At 48.8% G+C, this 20,390-nt stretch overlaps 9 protein-coding genes across 9 annotated transcripts; 4 read left to right on the top strand and 5 right to left on the bottom strand.

The window, feature by feature from the left end:
- Positions 1-568: 568 nt before the first annotated feature.
- Positions 569-760, bottom strand: POX_c04786 (uncharacterized protein; the record flags this gene model as incomplete). Its single annotated transcript, XM_050113647.1, has 1 exon — positions 569-760. The coding sequence occupies one exon, from the start codon at positions 758-760 to the stop codon at positions 569-571; it is 192 nt and encodes a 63-aa protein (XP_049971203.1).
- A 1,095-nt stretch (positions 761-1,855) lies between these two features.
- Positions 1,856-2,440, top strand: POX_c04785 (uncharacterized protein; the record flags this gene model as incomplete). The annotated part of the gene is made up of 1 exon (XM_050113646.1): positions 1,856-2,440. The coding sequence occupies one exon, from the start codon at positions 1,856-1,858 to the stop codon at positions 2,438-2,440; it is 585 nt and encodes a 194-aa protein (XP_049971202.1).
- Positions 2,441-3,002: 562 nt separating this feature from the next.
- Positions 3,003-3,428, bottom strand: POX_c04784 (uncharacterized protein; the record flags this gene model as incomplete). Its single annotated transcript, XM_050113645.1, has 1 exon — positions 3,003-3,428. The coding sequence occupies one exon, from the start codon at positions 3,426-3,428 to the stop codon at positions 3,003-3,005; it is 426 nt and encodes a 141-aa protein (XP_049971201.1).
- A 129-nt stretch (positions 3,429-3,557) lies between these two features.
- Positions 3,558-4,154, bottom strand: POX_c04783 (uncharacterized protein; the record flags this gene model as incomplete). Its single annotated transcript, XM_050113644.1, has 1 exon — positions 3,558-4,154. The coding sequence occupies one exon, from the start codon at positions 4,152-4,154 to the stop codon at positions 3,558-3,560; it is 597 nt and encodes a 198-aa protein (XP_049971200.1).
- Positions 4,155-4,455: 301 nt separating this feature from the next.
- Positions 4,456-5,521, bottom strand: POX_c04782 (uncharacterized protein; the record flags this gene model as incomplete). The annotated part of the gene is made up of 3 exons (XM_050113643.1): positions 4,456-4,637; positions 4,693-4,927; positions 4,982-5,521. The coding sequence occupies 3 exons, from the start codon at positions 5,519-5,521 to the stop codon at positions 4,456-4,458; spliced, it is 957 nt and encodes a 318-aa protein (XP_049971199.1).
- Positions 5,522-6,518: 997 nt separating this feature from the next.
- POX_c04781 (uncharacterized protein) lies at positions 6,519-6,733 on the bottom strand (the record flags this gene model as incomplete). Its single annotated transcript, XM_050113642.1, has 2 exons — positions 6,519-6,582; positions 6,642-6,733. The coding sequence occupies 2 exons, from the start codon at positions 6,731-6,733 to the stop codon at positions 6,519-6,521; spliced, it is 156 nt and encodes a 51-aa protein (XP_049971198.1).
- A 1,389-nt stretch (positions 6,734-8,122) lies between these two features.
- On the top strand, positions 8,123-9,142 carry POX_c04780 (uncharacterized protein; the record flags this gene model as incomplete). The annotated part of the gene is made up of 1 exon (XM_050113641.1): positions 8,123-9,142. The coding sequence occupies one exon, from the start codon at positions 8,123-8,125 to the stop codon at positions 9,140-9,142; it is 1,020 nt and encodes a 339-aa protein (XP_049971197.1).
- Positions 9,143-14,205: 5,063 nt separating this feature from the next.
- On the top strand, positions 14,206-15,593 carry POX_c04779 (uncharacterized protein; the record flags this gene model as incomplete). The annotated part of the gene is made up of 2 exons (XM_050113640.1): positions 14,206-14,237; positions 14,300-15,593. The coding sequence occupies 2 exons, from the start codon at positions 14,206-14,208 to the stop codon at positions 15,591-15,593; spliced, it is 1,326 nt and encodes a 441-aa protein (XP_049971196.1).
- Positions 15,594-19,468: 3,875 nt separating this feature from the next.
- POX_c04778 (Enolase) lies at positions 19,469-20,182 on the top strand (the record flags this gene model as incomplete). Its single annotated transcript, XM_050113639.1, has 1 exon — positions 19,469-20,182. The coding sequence occupies one exon, from the start codon at positions 19,469-19,471 to the stop codon at positions 20,180-20,182; it is 714 nt and encodes a 237-aa protein (XP_049971195.1).
- Between the last annotated feature and the right edge of the window lie 208 nt (positions 20,183-20,390).

Below are 20,390 nucleotides of genomic sequence, written 5' to 3'. Positions count from 1 at the left end.
ACCCCTACCCCTAACCCCTAACCCCTAACCCCTAACCCCTAACCCCTAACCCCTAACCCCTAACCCCTAACCCCTAACCCCTAACCCCTAACCCCTAACCCCTAACCCCTAACCCCTAACCCCAACCCCTAACCCCTGAGCTATGGCCGGACACTCGGGACGCCAAGAGTGCGCATTCCGAACAGAGACCGCAGGTCACCACTATAACTAATTTTCGTCGGACCACACTAAACCCCTTTTTCCGAACAGTAGAGACGCTTAGTAGAGCTTTATATACTTAAATTTTACACGCCTCTGGTCTCTTGCCTTATACTCTCTTAGACATAATCCTTCTCCTTGCAAACCCTACAAGCCCGCCAACGATTCTGCGATTATCAGTCCTCTCCCATAGTACTCCACCATAAAGTATCGCGGCGTTTTCTACCACGTCAGCCTCAATTTCAGTGGCACTGGATTCTCCGTCGAGCCATTCAATCCCCCTCTAGTCGAATATGACTGAAAACGATCGCCGACCGGTTGCATGCTAACGCCGTCCGGATTGAAGGAGAAGGGATAAGTCGGCTACAGATCACCGCGCGATCAGCACACTCGATGGGACTAAAGGTGTTTCTCGATCATCTAGGGGAGTAGTGTCTGCCAATTTGATCGCGTCATCCAGCTTGTCGCCATGAATCTGCGCACCGGCCTGTTCAGGGTCGGCCTTGAGGCCATGCGGCGTTTGCGGGGTGCTAGTATGCTCAGCGTTGTCCGTGTTAGCCATGGTTGGACCTAGGTTGGATGTAATGCCCAAGTCTAGCGGCTGTATACAAACGTCTTTATAGACCGTTAGACCGGCGGAGATGGGTTGCCTAATCCGGTAACCCTAAGTAAATGTCGAGGCGGATAGTCACGTAGGCTTAACGTGAAATGGCCGCTTTCTAGCAGCCTAATTGCTTAGCGACGGCAGGTAGCGAAAACCCGCGACTTGTCCATAAAGACCATGCACCCAAAGCCCAACGCCAAGTCCGAAGGGAGGTATAAAATCTTCTACAGGGGAGCCAATCACCTGTCGGGAAAGCGTAGTTTGTTGTTAGGCACCATCTGTGACCTCCGCCACAGCATATTTGAATCACTACGCCGAAATATAGCGCTTAAGGATGCGACGCTTCGCATCTAGCTCCGTCTCGAGTCCCTCGATACCGAAGGCATCCTATCTTGGATGGCGATGGGCGTACGGATCGTCAGGCGACAACGAGAAGGATTCTAGTCGCCTGTATTGGAGGCCGCGTGAGCTAGGACGGACATCGGTATAGCAGGAGCCTAGCAGACCTACTAACTATCAACCAGCCATGACCATAACTGTTTACTGGGAAAACGGCTTCCAACATAGTGCTAGAGGAAAGTGATACTGTAGTAGTTTTTCACTTGTATCAACAGCCTTCTAATCCATAGGGACGACTCTATAACGGAAACTCGATCTTCCTAGTCGACATCCTCGGGCGATCTATCAAACCTACACGGCGCCAGTCCAGAAAGCCATAGCGTCACTACCCTCGTAGAGAGAGATAAGGCGCCGCGATCGTCGGGCCACGCCACCAGACGCAGTACGTAGTAGCAGGGGTGGGGTTACATCCCGACAGGGCTCGCTAACCACGACCAGTATAGTCCTGGCCTAGAGGAATAGGGGGGCCTGATTTATAGGGGCTATTGCGTACATATATAGAGTGGCCGTCGGCCGGTCGGCGGACGAGAAACGAACAGCAACAAGTCTACAGTTTCTCTGGTTCGTTCGCCTAGTCTGATTATCTTATGTGTCGCACCAACTCCTCCGTTTTATCTACCACGACTATCGAAACGTTCAATTGCATCCACCACCATGTCCGGCCAAACAATAACCATCAACTATACCCCCGAGGGCCGTCTCTCCCTCCTGGATGCCACCACCAAGCAACCCCTCTACCACGTCAAGGTCAGCCGGCAGACGCCGCAGATCGAAATGATCCGGCTAACCGGCCACGAGGAGACGGGCGCCTTCCCCGATGACGCCGACGCCTACTTTGCGTCCCGCGTCTGCACCGCTCAGTTCAAGATAACGAGCCTAGACGTGAAGATGCGCATCCGGGAGCAGCGCGACGTAGAGTTGAAGCGGAAGAAGGTCCTGTCGACCAGCTACACGTTTGTGTCGCCCTCGCTGTCGGCGGGGTCCCCGGAGTCTTTAACCTGGGAGGCCGACTCGGAGAACAATGCGGTCGGCAATTTCAAGCTAGTGGTCGAGGGTCAGGGCACCGTGCTAGTTCGTTTTCGCAATGCGACCTTTTCCACCGAGCAGGTTGGCACGTTCGAGGTGGCCAGTGGCCTCGATCAGCTGGTCAAGGATGAGGCGGTCATCTCCGGTCTGGCGATGCTAACCATGAATCAGAGTTTCCATCTAGCCGGGATGATCATGTTCAAGAGCCCTTGATTTGGCTTTCGGTTTCTGTGCCGCTATTGGCGTGGTGTAGTGTTCTTTGATGTTCCCACGTTTCCTGTTCTTGATATATTGCACTCTACCACTCGCTCTCTAAATCTACATCCAGTCTACCAGCTTACATAGATCCAAGGAGGATCATCCAATAAAGTAATCACTATATTGAAGATCATAAAGAAATGGCTCTAAATAGCAAGATAGCCAACAAATTTAAAATCAAGCAAAACAATGACATAAGTAACACCTCAACGCCTTTTTAGCTTCTCTTCCTGAATCTTTTCCTTTTTCCCTTTTTTTTTTTTCTTTTCCCACTATTTTCTTTTTCTTCTTGTTTTCTTTTTTTTCCTTTGTTCATGAATACCAATCCCACAATAAACACGTAGATATCAAATCAAACGAACATAGGAAATATGCTATGACGAAACGTCGCGAAAAATCAAAAATCAAACTACGCCGTAACCTCATCAAGCAACGAATCAAGCGAGATGTCCCCAGAATCAATCAGAGTGAACGGCTCGACAGAGTCACTCGAAGTATTGTCGTCCTCACTGATATACTAGGCGATCTCGGCCATGTTAGCAATACTAGACGCCTGGAACAGCTCGGCCACCGAGAACAAAATGCCAGCCTCGCGAGCGGCGCTGACCAAGTACATAGCTATAATGGAGTCGCCGCCGAGCTGCACAAAGGGGTCATTCACGCCAATAGAGGGGCCAGGAAGGTCGAGGACCTGGCTCCAGAGACGATGGAGGCGCCGTTCGAGTGGCGTGGACGGTGGCTGTTTGACGGTCTCTTGCGCGAGGCGGTACGAGGAGAGAGCCTCCATAGGAACGTCATCGAGCAGACGACGGAGCTTACTGCGGTCGGTTTTGGCGGAGAGATTAAGGGGCAAATAGCGGAGGGGTACAAAGAGCGAGGGAATCATATAGGCGGGCATCGAGTGTGTCAAGGCTTCGAGGTTAGCTACCAAGGTCGAGCGCATAGCGTCGGTCACCGGCAGGAGGAGCTCACCCGGGGACTCTTGTTACACCGAGATACTCTCCGAGAAGCAGAGAAAGGCGGCCAGCGTACGGTCGCTTCGGCCGGGTTGCGAGACGAGTTCCACGGCTACTTAGGTGATGTTGGGGATCAGCGATTTGATATACGTTTCGACTTCGCCCAGCTCGATGCGATGCCCGTGAACCTTGACCTGGGCGTCCTTGCGGCCGAGATACTGCAGAGTGCCGTCGGCGTAGTAGTGGACGAGATCGCCGGTTTTGTAAAAGCGTCTCGGCCTAGCGGCGAGTTCGGATTGTTCAGCCCAGGCCAGATTCTCAATAAACGCGGCCTCTGTCTTAATAATATCGTTCAGGTATCCACGAGAGACCAGCGGGCCCTCAATAACTAATTCACCGACACATCCCACTAGTACGAGACGGTGGTGATCGTTCGGATGCACCACCCACGCCCTGCAGCCAGTCGGTATGCCGATATTAGTGACTTTGTGGCTGGATATCGACAGATCTGTATTGCAGATGCAGTAGATGGTTGCTTCGGCAGGCCCGTAGCAGTTAGCAAGCACGGGAATTCCACGCCACAGATCGTGGGCTTTCTGATTGCCAGCCTCGCCGCCGAAGATCAACAGTCTCAGCGAGGGCACGTCCGACGGCCGGAACGTGCAACACACCGTCGGCGTGAGCGTTGCGGCAGTGACCTGCAGCTCGCGCATCACTCCTAGCAGATCATTGACTCGTTACGCTTCCGAGGGTACACAGACACAGGCGCCGTAGATAAGCGAGGTAAAAATCTCTTGAATGCTAAGGTCAAACACGTGCGCGGAGAATTGCAGGACCCGGTCTCTAGGCCCGATATAAAGGATGCTTATCCCTCCAATCTCCATTTACGCCACACAGTGCTACACGACTTGGCGTGCATATAATTGCATCATCCTACATGGCGTGTCTTTCCGCCCCTAAATCCGAATTAAACGTTTCAACTTTCGTGTTATCTCTCAAATCCACTTCAATTTTCTACCCGTTTCGTTTCAGGGCATCAGCGTGCGGAGCGCCCGTCACCAGTATGACGGGAGTCTCGTGTGCGTTGCGGTCGAAGATGATTGGACAGCAGTAAATTGTGCGGGCTGCGTCAGGAAAATGGGCATGATGCAGCCGACCAATCTCGTTGAAGTAACAGCGAGAGATATGAGTGTCCGCTTGAAACAATCAGCTTTGAACATCAATAAGCGTCAACGATACGGGGCGGATTACCGTCCATGATAGTCACCACGACGTTACAACAGTCCTTTTTCAGATCAGCGCTATGAATTTCCATAATGCGGCGTGCCGCGAAAGCTACGTTAGACCCTTTCCCTGAAATCTCCCCTGGTATACCAGCAGGATGGGATGTCCATCGGATTCCGAAGAAAGATTTGCCAAATAGCGACACGAGGTGTGCAGCTTTATCCGCCGCAGTTTCTTCCTTTTGTTCCATGGCGATATAGACCTATTTCAGTTAGTGTTACTGTCGCCGACTTAATTTTTCAGAAGAGACACTAACCTCGTACTGTGCTTTCGCCTGCGGATGACTCGCCAGCACTCTTAAGGTTGTCTCCAAAGTCCACATATCTTCCCGATAATTCGGAAGAATGATAGCGTGGACCAATTTTTTCTCGAAACCATCATTGGCTAACGGATCGCGACGGTAGGATTTTTCATTAAGGGAGCCTGAGATGTCGACTGAAATTCGGGACACAGACTTTTCGATATGCGTCGTTGTCTTCCCTTGCAGCGCTGTACTGCAATAAATCACGTTCAACGCGAGATTGGCGTCCCCTATAGCTCGGTAGATAGACCAGGCCAAACGACAGGTAAAACCAAACATGTTCAGGTGAACGAAGATTGTATAGCTAATAAAAACGCACTGTGCAATGTTGAGACCTTTCCATGGCCCTTCCTGCTGTTCCAGTCTATTTTTGGGCGAGAGATACAGCCAGTTCCACGAGGCCGGTCCCAAACTGTCGGTAAAGGCACCAACCAGCAACACCAGCAGGATAATGATGCTGAGCCCCGGGAGGCACCGCATCACCCAGCACAACATGTTTGGCTTGGCACGGGGAAGGTCTGAACCACACTATCGAAATTTTGACACGCCGCCAAAGCAGTAGCAAAGAGGCGCACAACAGGGTCATATTTAACTCGAGCGGAAGCCCTTGATAGATCGGCGGTCCAGCGTTCTACGTAAGTGGAACCACGCAACATATTGGTTTAACTAGGCGCCGGCATAAAAATTTGTTGAAAAAATCAGGCTCGAGTTGCTGTATTTCATTTAGGTGGGACATCTAAAACCTTATTACGTTGTTGAACTTTAGTCCCACTAAACGTCAAGCTGACGAGATTTAAACGCCCTCGGCAACGGGATTTTCCTGCATGATATGCATAGTCGCCGCCTCGGTCGACTCTTTTTTTGATTAGCTTGTCACGTATCGCAATTCAGGTTAATTGAAATATGATTACTTTGTTAAGTCACAGCCCGCCGTGTTTGAGAGGGCCAGGAAAAAGAGTTTGCACTTAAATGGGCCATTCTTTCACCTCCGTCACCGGAGCTTAGCACTACCTTTGAGTGTAACGCTCTGCTATTGACCAAGCAGGCTCTTTCCTAACTCCGCTGTACGCTTTCTTTTAACTATCATTATGTGATCATGTTTCAGTGCCCGTGGCGGTCTCATTCACCATGTCACCCGTTCCGGTTCGTCGCAAGTACGCTTGCTCTCTCAGGCACCTAAGGCATGGACTGGTGCAGTTCAAGACTGTCGTCGCATACAGGGACGAAGAGCGGCACTTGAGATGAACATTTCGCGCGTGAACGGAATGTTCTTCCATGCATGATCGCAGAGATGCATTCCGCGCCGATCTAATCCCGAATCGATGCATAGAAGAACGCAAGATAACCGCATCCGTGCGAGCGATCGCTGTTCTAGGGCATTATCAGAAATTTTAGGCTTCGTGTCACATCGAGTAAAAACGTTTGCTCTATCTAGGCACAGACTATAACTGGCACACCGGTCGCAGTCTGTCCGAATGCGGCAGATACCGCGTTATTTGACGTAGAGAATACTCGTCTCCGGTCGGTCCGTGATCTTGTCTGAGGACGCCTTGAACCTGGAAGCTTGTTGGCTCCACCAGGTGAATGAAGTCCGCGGAGGAAAAGTAAAGCGTACCAGTTCCAAATTTGGTCGACTTTTCGAAGAAAGAGCAGAAATATGGGCCAGGTTATAATACCGCGAGAATAGTCCATGGAGACAATTGACATGACGATCGTATAAGTCCACAAAAAGTCGCCTCCTCCTCCAGAAGATATGATATGATTCAATAAAGGAGAGTGGACCACTCAGCGGTTTGATGTCCGGGAAGTGGATTCCGTGACTTGAATGACCTTATATTCATGAGTAACACAGGCCCGATACGGCACATATAACGTTTCGCAACGTCGCTTAAAATACCCACAAGGGGTCTGAATATGATAATGGGTATCCGTGCCGGTCGCATCCCAAAAGCAAGAGCGGTAGAGAGCGGTAGGTTTTTTGGATGAGACCCTGCACGAAGAGGCGGAAACGGAAGGCGGTAAATCCACCGTGGTACGGCGGACTATAGGGTGGCCTATGCCATAAAACCCCAATACCATGGAAATGCGCGCTTCATGTAACGATCGATATTGGGCCGTATTCCGGTCCAAGCTGCACAAACACGAACGGTGATTGGCTGATTTTGTCAGAACCCAGCGAAACCTGTCCGTAAACGTAAAATTCGGCCAGAAACTGGCTGGAAACAGATCAGTAGTGTTAAAATGAGCGGGAGTCCCGTAGACGGAACAGGCGGGAATATAGATGAAGTCACTGCGCCTCCAGGGCGGTGACCAGAGAGAAAACCAGGCCCGGTTTCAAAATAGATGGTTTAATTGATGGACTCGTTGGATTTTGGCTACTTTGAAACGAACGTTGGCTTCGTTACCGCCACCGGCTAAGTAGCAATAGTCGCCCGTGATTGCATCTACCTGAAGACGGTATCTCGTGAAATTAACGACATCACAGGTCCTACGATGGGGTGGATCGCGATTGATCTTAGTGTCTGGTAAGACAATTTTTTACGTTATCCTCGCGCGTCGTTTCGTCGGCTGCTGGATACTCTACGCGTTTTCCGCGTGAATCAACTTTTGGTCAAGTTACCTGCCAGATGGCGCCGTCGGAGGTTCTTAGCAAGTATTGTCGCAGCAGTGCTAGTGTCGTTTGTGGCTATCCATGGGATAATTCGAAACGTGATGCATTCTGCCTCTCCGCATTGGTTGAAATACCCTATGTGGGTAATTGGCCGTCGACGGTAGTGGACGCGCCGCTTACGCAGGCTACGCAGGCTTGGCGGATATTTATACGGTCTCGAATCCATCGTCTCAGCAGAAAACTACATTCCAGAATACCCTCATCTCGCGCACGCGAGGTCTATTGGTTCAGTTCCGCCGATTACGCCTGTTGCTCCCACGGGTTCGACTCGGCTTTTTCCATTTCAGCCGTATCTTTATTCAAGAGAAGATACAGGCGGGAGATATGGATCAATGAAGCCCTGCTACCTTGACTCTGCGGAGACAATAGAAACCCCCGATATTTACGCTTATAATGGGATTCCCCAGTTACAACCTATGCCAGCAATGGGTTCACATAGTGTCCTCAACATCAGAGACGATATTTGTTTCGACCGTTACGGTAGATACGGCCCGTACGGATTGGGGTACAGTGTGAACGACAGTGGAAGTGATGACAGCATTTCAAACGAACCTCATCCAGAGATGGCGGCTATTTGGTTGAAGACCGGCTACATCGACTACAGAAACGTTGATTGGGGGAAAGCGCAAGAAAGGTGTTACAAGTCCAACCGACAGCAATTTGACACCCCGAATGAGACGTCTATGCAGGGAAAGAAACACAGAGAAGCCGTAGTCATTCGGACTTACACTGGCTTCACGTGGACGGAATACGCAAAGCTCAATATTCGCGCCTTGATCAGTGAGACTGCCTTGAAATCGGGGGGTAAATACGCGGTGCATCTTCCTTTACACGTTAAGGATGATAATATTGCCATTTTTGCGGACGCAGAAGCGCGACAAAGTGTGCTTGATGAGCATGTTCCCAAGGAATTCCACTCGATTTGCACATTGTGGTCGGAGGCGCAAATGAAGCTCTATTACCCGGGGCCGTTCGGCGTGTCCGTCGAAAATCCGTCAGCGGGCGATATTCACGGCGTGTATCGCTCAGCACACATGGCACTCCAACATTTCGCCGTCCATCATCCTGAATATGTCCATTTTTGGAATTGGGAGTTAGATATTCGTTACATTGGTTCTTATAACGAACTGTTTTCCAAGCTTGGTGACTGGGCAGCAAAACAACCACGCACTTTTGCATGGGAACGATCAGCCCGTTACTATATCCCGGCTCTTCATGGAACTTGGGAAAATTACAGCATGAACATTGAAAACAGTCTCCGGATTAGCGGACATCAGCCGATTATTGGACCCACCAGATCCTCAGCGAAAGGGAATGTCAACTCTGTGGAAGACCACTACTCAAAATCGTGCCTGGGAAAATCGAATGCGTCCCTGTGTGGTGTCGATGAACCAGCCGATTTGATCACGCTCAATCCGATATTCGATGTTGACGATAGCGGCTAGGTCTTCAGCAAAGCTGTCACTGGATATGATATTAACACCGCACTGCCACCTCGGCGATCGACGCTAGTGACCGCGAGCCGGCTTAGTTGGCGTTTGCTAAATCATATGCACCAAGAGACTTGGAAATCACGCCATAGCATGTTTACTGAGATGTTTGCGCCATCAATAGCTCTACATTATGGTCTCAAAGCAGTCTTTGCTCCACACCCGGTTTATCTGGAGCGGTATTGGCCGCTCGGGAGCATTGAAGGAGTGTTTAATGGTGGCATAGATCGCACGTCCGGTGGGTCGAATAGTCCTTTCGCTTTCCAAAATGAACACAATTTCAAGGGCTCCACTTGGTATTACCATGCCGAATTTGCGGGACGGCTATGGCGGCGGTGGCTGAATCGGTCGAAGGACGACGACATAAAGCGAGAAAAGAACGCGAATACTGGAGGCCGAGCTCATCTTTGTTTGCGGAGCATGCTCTTTCATCCGATTAAGGCGGAGTGACAAGTTAAAAATGGGGCAGGAGCTAACGTCGTCCCACCGCAACCGTGTCCCCTCGAACCCGGTCAAGATTGAGGTACTTTGGAAGACAACGCCAGCATAGTCGACCAGCTACTGTCAGACTATTAAGCTCAACTAGAAATAAGATCAAATAATCTCCAGCAAACACTGTTCAACTTTCACCCAAGATTACGTTGATCTGTTGGCATATTTCTGCAATTTGCCCTTTGTTCCCTAACAAGGTCTCTGCGGCAAATTGTGCGAAGCTTCCATGGTTCGCGACCAACCGTTCTTCACGAAAATAAACTTATAATACTTAGTAATCTGATCCCTCCGATCAATATCTACTAAAATTTATATGCACTTTACATCCCAGCTCCGTGCAGTATCAGCCAACCGCCAGCATAGAGCGAGGAGCTCGCTAGCGGCGTCGGGAGTAGCGGCCTCACGCCGGCCGCACACCCTAACAACGGGGGCAAAGGCACCGGCCCTGTGTCTGCAAGTCGAACGGAAACAAGCCTACAGGTTAGTCAGCATGTAACCAACAAGGAGAACGCTAGATCGGCGACAACAGCGTCAACAGGCAACAAGAAAGAGATACCACGGGAAAAGACGCAGAGCGCCCAATTCCAGCCAATGGACACCAGGACAGACGGGGTGAGCCAGACCCAGGAACAGCCGATTGTTGTCGACCGCCCAACCGAAGAACAGCCGACAATGCAAGTCTCCAACGAGCCTAATACACTCCAATTAACCGCAGGAAGCAGTTTCGCCCCACCACCGCCCAGGACCATAAATTGTCGGCCGAACAGGCCTAGCTCACAGACCACCAGCAGTGTCCAGTCGAAGGCCGACAAGGCCAGGGCGAGAGCTGCTAAGGCGAGAAAGGCTAGGGCAAAAGAAGGTCGCTGAGAGAGAGGCCACCAACGACGACACTGGCAGCACGAGGAAATCTCCACACATAGCCGAATTAATGGAGGGGCCGAACCAGGAACTGCTGGAACCAGAACTTAGTTCAGAGCTTGACGAGGTCAACATGCGGGATCTGGAACGACAAGTTGATGCACACAGAAGCGACCAAGATTACTAACCCTCATCACTACAGGAAACAACACTGGCAGTGCCAGAGAAGGAGAATAGGAAGTGGAAACAACCACAGAGCGGAGTTAGTGTGGGGAATCTCATTAAAAGCGATGCGAAAGGTCTACCAGGCAGTGGTAGTGTCACAGATACTCGTCGGAATATCGGCGTGGCACTGCCCCGGCTGGTGAACTACGACGCACCATCAACGAATCCACCAAGATCCAACGACGCGCAACGATCCTCATCAGCGGTGCCTTCAAATCCACCAGCGCGGCAGCTCTCAACGTCGCGCTATTTATAACACCAATTCGCCTATTTATGGACAAAATCATTCAGAAACCAGCAATACGAATCCAGCCAGGAGCCGCGCGGGCCCAGTCAGACTGCCTACGCAGCCAACAATTTCCGGCGGAGATTAAAGAAGGCGGATGGAGTCCTCTGGAAGCACCCAGATGAAAGAAAGATGGTATTCTGAACCAACTCGGGACATGGGAATCCCGCAAAGCATTTGTTCTAGCGCCACGGGAGGCACGGATCCTATACACTATTGACGGTGCGGAGGTTGCGCGAGACTCGCATGACAAAATTGAGACGAAGTCTCCGACCCAACAAGCCACACAGGACTGCTCCCCGACAGTCTGCCCGACAGTCGAGCAGAATCGACCCCGAACGATCGTTCTTCACTGATGACAGTGGATACGAGTGAATGGGGGGATAAGCCGTGGCCCCGCGTGAGGGCATTTTCGAGCGGCGCCACCTTGGAACCACCGAGGAATCCACAGAGTACGTGGTCGAGCTCAACAGCACTGGAATGGCGATCGCCAGATTCATCAACCGACCACATAAATAAGTGCCCAAAAAGATGGTTATTTCCTCTGACAGCCAGGCCGCCATCCAGGCGGTGCAAAACCCCAAGCGATCATCGGGTCAGTACGTGCTCACGAACATCTACAACCACGTACGGGCCCTCCGATCGCGAACGCCCACGTTCGATCAGATTCGCGTCGAGATCCGTTGGATCCCCGCACACTTGGGCGTCCTGGCAATGAAACCGCCGACGTTGAAGCGAAGTTGGCGATGTCCGGAGTTTGGGGCTAGCTTTGCCCTATTTTTTCATATAAAAGTCTCATGAGCTGCACCTTCGTGGTGTATACACTTTTTTCCACCTTCCTTCTTCGCTTACCCAGCTTAAGCGTTCATTTGCACTCCCGACGTCCCACCTCCAGTCCGATCTTTGGTCGTGCTTCGGGGAAAATACCCCATCTGAAGGTTCATATACGACTTTAACCGATGTTCAGTTCAGAGGAAAGTGCTGCGCATCTTTACCCTTAATCCACGTGGTGATTCAAGCTTGGATGGGTGAATGATTGATCGGACAACGTTCTCACGAATCTCTTCATCTCAATACGACTACTGTATCCGGATCCAGAAGCTGATTTTAGTGTTTTGTAATCGGAGCGAAATCTGGAAACATACCACTAAAACACCTACGCACAGTTGGTGAATAGTGGAATAATTGCACTTTCAACGCCAATATTCACTACGTGGGAGGATCAGGTAAATGGAAAATTGTTATGTCCACTTCCTAGTTCGGTGCGGCCGATACTTCAACACGAATGCTATTAGACCAGATGGTCCGAAACGCGGGTAGCTTCAAACGACTATTGAGGACTGCGTTGAAATATTGCGTGTTATCCGGCGGAAGAAGGTTCATTCCGCGACAACCCGGATGCAGAGGAATGGGTACTACCGAGGCGATTATCCACGGTCTTTATCAGCGAATTTTACCAACCTTTACTTCTTAGCCAAAATGTAGTTTCACAATCACGGTAATACGCATGGAACACTACTCTAGTCATACGCTCGCTATTACAGGATCTTTACTGTGATTGATGTGCCGCCCTATTCGCATGATCTAAATCTCATTAAAAATTGCTAAAATTATGTTAAAAATAAGGACGTCTTTGGTAATCTGAGCGGTTTCTCCATGGTCACTCTCCAGGCGCGCCCGCGGAATTGTCTGTTCCGCGGGCCCGGGTAGTCAAAAGCTGACGTCCAGAGCTAACGATGAGGCTGTTATACTAGCGATCGGCACAAATGGAACATATTTGCATCCGTTACGGATATCGTCATCCACTCTAGCATTTAAGAATTGTTGGCTAGTTAAGGGAAGTACTTGTCTTGGTCAGCTTGGATCGCATGGAGGTCTGGAGCCCACTCCAAGCCGATAAACATCAGGTGTAACCTACGCTGCCGTCATAATCTTTCATCGAATCTGCTTTCATTTTTACGTGCTGCAAATTGCCGACTCTGAAATTGTTAGAGACTTATCCCATACGGATCTAATCCTGGCTAATGTTTTAGGGATAACCAGGAGTCGTCGAGACGGAACCCCAAAAGATTAGGCTGTCCCTGAACGCACTGTTGGCGACGTCAAGGCGAAGTTTGCGAGAACATGGCAGGCGCTGTGCAACCGTCACACAAAGAATAAGCTTTTCTGAGACGCGGATGAGATGAGCGAGAGTACAGAGATGAGCGAGAGTACAGTATTCCGGTGGAGATTAAGGCGCATGATAAAGATGAGCGTATTGAATCTGTGATTGAGAATGTCCATCAGAGCCTATGGAAACTTCTAGCGCGAGGAATACCGACCTGGATACAGACAGCGAAAGTTCAGAGCTAATGAGGATAATTATCATGAGCAGAGATCATAGAGTCCCCGTGGTGAAGGTGGAGAACAAGGTAGCCAGCAATGTTGGCTCAGTGATGGAGGAGCTTGAAGAGAACCAAAGCGCCAGCCTGGCGTAGAACAATCAACTGGAGTGAAACGGACAAATACTTCACACCAACGGCTTTCGGACCGCGATTGAGCTCACCCAGCATGACGTCTAAACGAAGGCTGTTGATTTGCAAAGCGGGCTTGGAAGTCAGGCACAGGAAAGGGTTTATACAGATGAAAATGCATTGTGTGATGAGTGTCAAGTAGTTTTCTGCACAATAGAAACGCAACGAACACCCCAGATTAGACTTAACGGTTGCAGTATCTTAATCCCGCACGTGACCGTCCCATGCTAGAAGTTAACTCAATGAACACGAAAGCAACCAACTGAAGCATAGAACGGAGCCCAGCGTGATGAGAATTGAAATACCAATTTAACACTCTAGAGTTGGACCTAGTTGGGATATACAGACATCGCCTGGTCCTCCAACCGAGAATGATCACGGGCAAAGCTCAATGACATCATTTTCTAAGGGTAGTCGGATGGCCACCTCCTTCGTACCTTTCATTCGTCCACAACCGTCACGATGATGCAACCGGAAGCGAATGTCGATCCACCTTAAATAAATTGGCTGCTCGCCAAGAAGATTGTCATAGCCAAGTTTTTATTTCTGCTAACTTCGCCTCTTCTGACCTGTTGACAAGGGATAAAAGCCAGTATATCTATTCATACTCACTTTATGAACATGTTCCAATCGTTGTAACCACAATGTCATCGAACAATTCTCACCACTTGCATCGGTACGTATATCATGCCTGGCGCATAATTCTCCGCGGTTTCTTCTGACTCGACCATCTGCCAGTGTTGGCCGTTGGATGCCAGCAGACCATGCTGCCCATCGTGAATGGCTCGATGGGGTGATCAAGAAAGTTGACAGTAGCAAAAAAGCCCTGCATCCCGTCCTTCAGGAATTCAAGCAGTTGATCGAGAGCAACACCAGGGTTTATATGCTCTTGACGGGCATGTTCAGAGAAGTCCCGCACAAGAAGCCATACAGCAAGGATCCTACCGGTTCTGCGCAGATCCGTGACTATGATCACTTCTTGCAAGTTCTCAATTATCTCCTCACTTCGGCCCCTTCGTGGACCGACAAGGCCCACCGAGTCGGTCTGGTTGGCCTACCCATCAACGCTGTCCTGGATTGGGCAATGGGCACTCCTAGTGGATACGCTGCGTTCCTGGACCCGGAGATCAACGCCATGCTGAAGAAAGTTCTTAATGCATGGGGAGAGTTCCTGCGGTCGCCTGCGTCAGCTGAGGTACTAAATACTAACCCCCATGGCTGGTTGGGCGAAACGGGCCACCGTGACCTGACAATCGCCGCAAGAGTGGGCCCAACGGCGGCTAAGAACCTGCAATTTCAAGATATGTTCCAGTGCGAACCATCTGCACCAAACTTTGGATTCAAATCCTGGGATGATTTCTTCACCCGTCGATTCTCCGAAGGGATGCGCCCAGTCGCTGAACCTGACAGTGGTCGCGTGATTGCAAACGCGTGTGAGTCCAAGCCATACCGGCTTGCGCACAATGTTCGCGCCCGCGACCATTTTTGGATAAAGAGCCAGCCTTATTCGGTGCTCGATATGCTCGGTCATGACGAGCTTGCATCGCAGTTTGTTGGTGGTACGATTTACCAGGCGTTTCTAAGTGCTTTGAGCTATCACCGTTGGCATGCGCCTGTTGGTGGGAAAGTTGTTAAAGCCTACGTTGTGGATGGCACTTATTATTCAGAGCCACTGTTCGAGGGTGTCGGTAACCCGGCAGCTCACTCAGCGAAAATTGATATGGAGGGACAGACTATCTCTCAGTCGTACATCACAGCTACAGCCACCCGTGCTCTGATCTTTATTGAAGCAGACGAGCCTGCCATCGGCTTGATAGTTTTCATTGGGGTAGGGATGGCCGAAGTTTCGACTTGTGACATCACTGTCAAAGAAGGGGATCACATTAAGAAGGGTGATGAAATTGGCATGTTCCACTTTGGTGGGTCTACCCACTGCTTGCTTTTTCGGAAGGGCGTCAATGTGTCTGGATTCCCAGAGCCAGGAAGAGAGGAGAATGTGCCAGTTCGAAGCCATTTGGCGACGGTGTCTTGATTCAAGATGGGGCCGAGTTTGAATGTACATACAGTATAGTACCCTGAAGATTATAAATACAGTTCATCTCAAGGTTTCCTTTCTGAGCAGAGATAAGAAATCAGCGGACAAGACCTCATATACAGCTAAAAGGTTTTGTATACCACCCCCTGTAAAGGACGCGAGAATGCGGTGGCATACAGATCGGGTTACATCGTTATCTGCACAAGACTGATCAAACTGCGCCGTTAAATGACTGCCGTGGCAATAAGTCGAGGGTCTCCTTTGTGCATGGCTATTGTCGATAAATAATAAGTTCTGTAGTCATCGGAAGCCGATTTCGTCTTCTCCACCCGCTTGCGCTTACTCCGAAATGCCTGTTTCCTGGGAGGCCGCCGAACTAAGCTTGGTTGTATCTTTTCGTTTTGAAAATATGGAAATGCCCACCCGAAGAGCTATCCTCCGTTAGGATACCGTGTCGCTGAATGTAGCTTGTACGGTATTAAACTAGGCCTGAATAATCTTCGGATCCTCCCACATTGCCCGCTGGTAGTTCCGACGCGAAAACAACATTGGAGCTCTGTGCGGCGCTGGGTAAAATTATAGAAACGTTTTTCGCCGACAGTCTGGATCATAGTAGAATCACGCATCGCAAGTAGAAGATTCGCCATTTTTAGTACGGTACCGGGTCTAGGCCTGCTCGACGTAAATAGATAAAATCCATTCTTTAAGCAATTTCCATTCGGTTTGGGTCAACTTATGACTGTTAGCGCGTGTTTTAGAACAATCTAGGTGTCCAAATAGTCGTTCTTGGAGGGTAGAGTGCGGGACGTGGTATTGGCGCGCTGCTTCGCGGATTGAGCATATCTCCTGCTTCCGAATAGCTGAAATAGCTAGTAAAGACCTGCCCTCCTTGCCAATTGAATTGGGCTCAATCGGTTGCGATTTGATAGCAAGGTGGAGGATATAATATTGTAATACGCGTGAAAATGGGAAAAGTAGATAGGTGGCCGGCTTGCCTACATGGCCGGCCCGCTTACCGATTACGTGTTGCCAACTCCATTCTATCTACTCCTGTAAGGGCTCGCTCTCTTCTAGTTGCCCTCTCACACTTGGTTTATTTTGTGTAATCTATATACGCTATTACACCTGACATGAACGCCTTGTATGGCCAGCTTATCCACAATTTGAACGCATTGAAGGGCATTCTCCTTTATTATCCTTTGGTCTGATATTGTTGTTTCGATCTTATGTGTTGCCTTGGTTTCACCTTCCTAGTGGCGGTGACAATAGAGGGTCTAGTATTGACAGAAAATTGGGGAACTCATTACCAAAGCAAAACCTCCAAATTGATAGAATATCGCTTAGTGGAGTTGGTTCATGTTTTGATAATAAACTAGCGATTCGGTACGCACATGGAAGGCCCATTGTTCTAGTGCATATATTAGTACATTTAGATAACGGGGCTTTGAGGGTAGCTTTCTTAGCCATAGAAGCTTGCTCGGATGTTGTACGACGAGGATATCGGGACGTTTTATGTGTAATACCGAACAGAGAAAGTTAGAGGAGAAATTTAGTGCCTTAATCCGATCATCTTCAAGGTTATATAGAAGAGTTTGGTGCTGAGCTTCTAATGAATTATTGATTCCTTAAAAAACAATTAGTACACTGTATCACCTGTTGCTGTTCCTCTATGGTTTTTCAAAAGAGCATTAGAACCTTCTGCTCGTGAGGCCGCCCAATTTCCAAGACATAGAATTGTCCTCTTCAAACCCGTATAAACATCTCTTTATAGGTTAGACATGTTTCTTTTTAATATCCAAGAGCAACAGCAGTAAGACAAAATCTAGTTTCAAATTTAGCTATTTGATCTTTTTGTTCAACTGTAGTAAGTAAATTAATAAGCGATTCCAAGAGAATCCATTCGGCAGAATTACTTTCTTCCTGAAAAAATTCCATGATGAGGGCTTGTGGAGGCCCCGTCATAACTGATTCTTTTCGAACCCATTTCGAAGATCTTTATCAAGGATGTCATACGAACCTTCTTTCACACCACACCACACCACCGTTGCCGGTTGAACCTGTCAACTACTTCATTACTTATAAATCTTGAGGGTAAAATATCCTCATGTCAGGGGACTTGGGGAGATTCTCGAGATTCAGCTGACGTCAAAATGCGTACACTACTTTCTACCTTTCCACCAACAGCCGCTTTACTATACATGCAACTCTGGAGCCATTTCCCTTTATCTGGCTTTCAGGCCTCTTTTTAATTTTAATTAGAAGAACAGAAACCTTGTCCTCGCAATAAACGTTTCAAATTCCTCATTCGAAGCGAGATTATTGCTTTGTCTCTGCAAGTACACTCTTAGTAACATGTCAAACGCATGCAAATGTGAGCTTCTTGGGCAGATAGGTTTAGTTGCATCTAATAAAGAAAAATCTCTCTCAGCGCAAAGGTCTGGTGAAATGAGTAAAAGGTCATGCCATGGAAAGAAATTTTTCAAAGCTCATTTATAACTTCTTCTTGCTCATTCTACATAAAGTAGAAAGCAATACTAAAATATGAGTTCGGTGGGGTCAGGCCGATAATATGTAAAAAGCGGCATCTTATATCAATTTATCTTACATGTGAGGTGTAATAAAAGATCATATCATATCGATTGGCCATTTAATTGATTTAGGGTGAAATAACATAAAGAAAAAGATATAGCCTTCGGTATCCTGCTTAAATGCGTATCTCCAATTACTATTTTGAAGCGTCTCTCTTAAAGGTTCAAGAATTGTAAACCTGCCGAGTTTCTTTCGTCTTATTTCGTCGCGAATATTATAGAGTTAGTTGGGATTAATTAAGACAATAGGCAGCTCCGCTTGGAATTTAATTATATACCGTTGTTTCGATCCGATGTCTGATTGCCCCTGGATAATTTTATGTTTATCTTTGGTTAATTGCCAACATCGCGCTAAAGAATGCCCACTCATATTATCAACAGGTTCATGGTTATGTGTGGGGTTCCCAATTTAAATTCGCAACCGATACCAGGAAGCTTCTTTGGATTGAGACGAAACCGGCAACCTATGCGACTCGTGCTAGATTTCCGGCATTTTGCCCTAGCTGGAGCTTGAATCCGATCATGGTAGCTGGCTGTATGGTTGATGGTATGGAAATTCTTAAAAAGGGCGAATGAATATATGATCGAGCGGGTGCTCAATCGACCGGAGTTTACACTAGTCTATACATGTGCGGATATTGGAGAAGGTGTGGCCGTCACAGAAGCCAAATTGCTGGCATGGAATCCCTTGCTCACTGGTAATTGCGATACCCAGCTTACTCAACACTCACTGAGAATAACGGCGCTCAGTGTGTATTGGGATCATTACTAACGGAATGACAACATCTACACCGAGCATCACAACAGCACCATCTCCAACAGGTTACTACTTGAAACTGCCAGGAATTCTATACTGTTGTCTCAGGAGGCGACTGTTCAGGCATTGAGACCGAATTTGGAGTCACTTTCGCACAGGTCTATGCATGGAATCTAAGCAGTAGGTCACACTTTATACCTTGCCTTATCCTAAAGGCCCCTCCTGTCCCATTCTTTAATGTACTTGACGGGGGCGTCCACTCAGGAATCAAAATGGGTTTCCGAGAGTTTAGGATCGCTAGGGACGGGACAGAATCTATCGCTGACAGTGTGCAACCCTGCCCCGAAAATCACCAACATCTAAAGGAGGTGATAATTTATCAATTTGGAGATTCGTGTAAACTTGGACTCCAGTTCGAAAGTGGCCGACGTAGCATTAACACTTCCACTATCGCCATTAGTAATGAAGGCGGCTTTGCGCCACCAATTTCAGAACCTCATAAAGCCCATGACCTATTGGTTAGGGCAATGTCGGATGCTGGACATGAAGGGAGAATCAAGTGTGCCATCTATCCGGCTTCAAGTGAATTCTTCAAGAGTGGTAACTATGACCTCGGGTTCAAAAACAGCAAAGCGGACAGCCACGCCCCGAAGCAACTGATGCATCTGTACAGCACCCTCCTCGAAAATTGCCCGACTGTTCTTCTTGAAAATCCATTTTCGGAGAGCGACTGGGCTAGCTGGACAGAATTCTGCGAACAGTGTCCCGTTGACTTCGCCGGCGATGACCCGCTAGTGACAAACAGAACCTATGTACGGGAGGCCCACGAGAGAATGGCTTGCAACTCCATGTTACTCAAGATCAACCAGGTCGATACCATTTCTGAAGCTATTGAATCGTCCTTTCCCGTAACGTCTCATCACTTCGAGGGTACTAAGTTTTGGCAAGGCAATCTTGCGTACAGCTACGGCTGGAGCGTATTTATTTCTCACCGATCTGGCGAAACCACTGATGACTTTATCGCCGATTTGGTAGTTGAATTACGGACGGGACACATCAAGTCTGGGGCACCGTGTCGTGGGGAGCACGTTGCCAAATACAACCGCTTATTGGATATCGAAGAGCTTCTTGGGGTTCAAGGCGAAGAGGTTGTCTATGCCGGTGAAAATTTCCGCTCCGCATACACACTTAAGCCGTCCTTATGGAACAAAATAAATCACACGATTTTAAGTTTGTGCTAAATCATCTGCTGATGGCCACACCGCGCGGCCCATGAGATTCCTGTTATCCTGACATTTAATCAATCAATGAACCGTGTCCAGGTGCAAAGATTGCTTGTATTCATTCAGACTTCTTAGGGGGCGGAAAAAGGGTTCTGGATAGACAGTTTTGGCGAGCATCATGGGCAGCGACTTCATCCTGATCAACTGAGAGGGTAAGATTGGACGA

This window comes from Penicillium oxalicum, chromosome III (genome assembly GCF_001723175.1).
Source record: "Penicillium oxalicum strain HP7-1 chromosome III, whole genome shotgun sequence".
Lineage (NCBI taxonomy): Eukaryota > Fungi > Ascomycota > Eurotiomycetes > Eurotiales > Aspergillaceae > Penicillium > Penicillium oxalicum.
The sequence above is the reverse complement of the archived record's forward strand: the minus strand, read 5'-3'. Positions and strand labels throughout refer to the sequence as shown.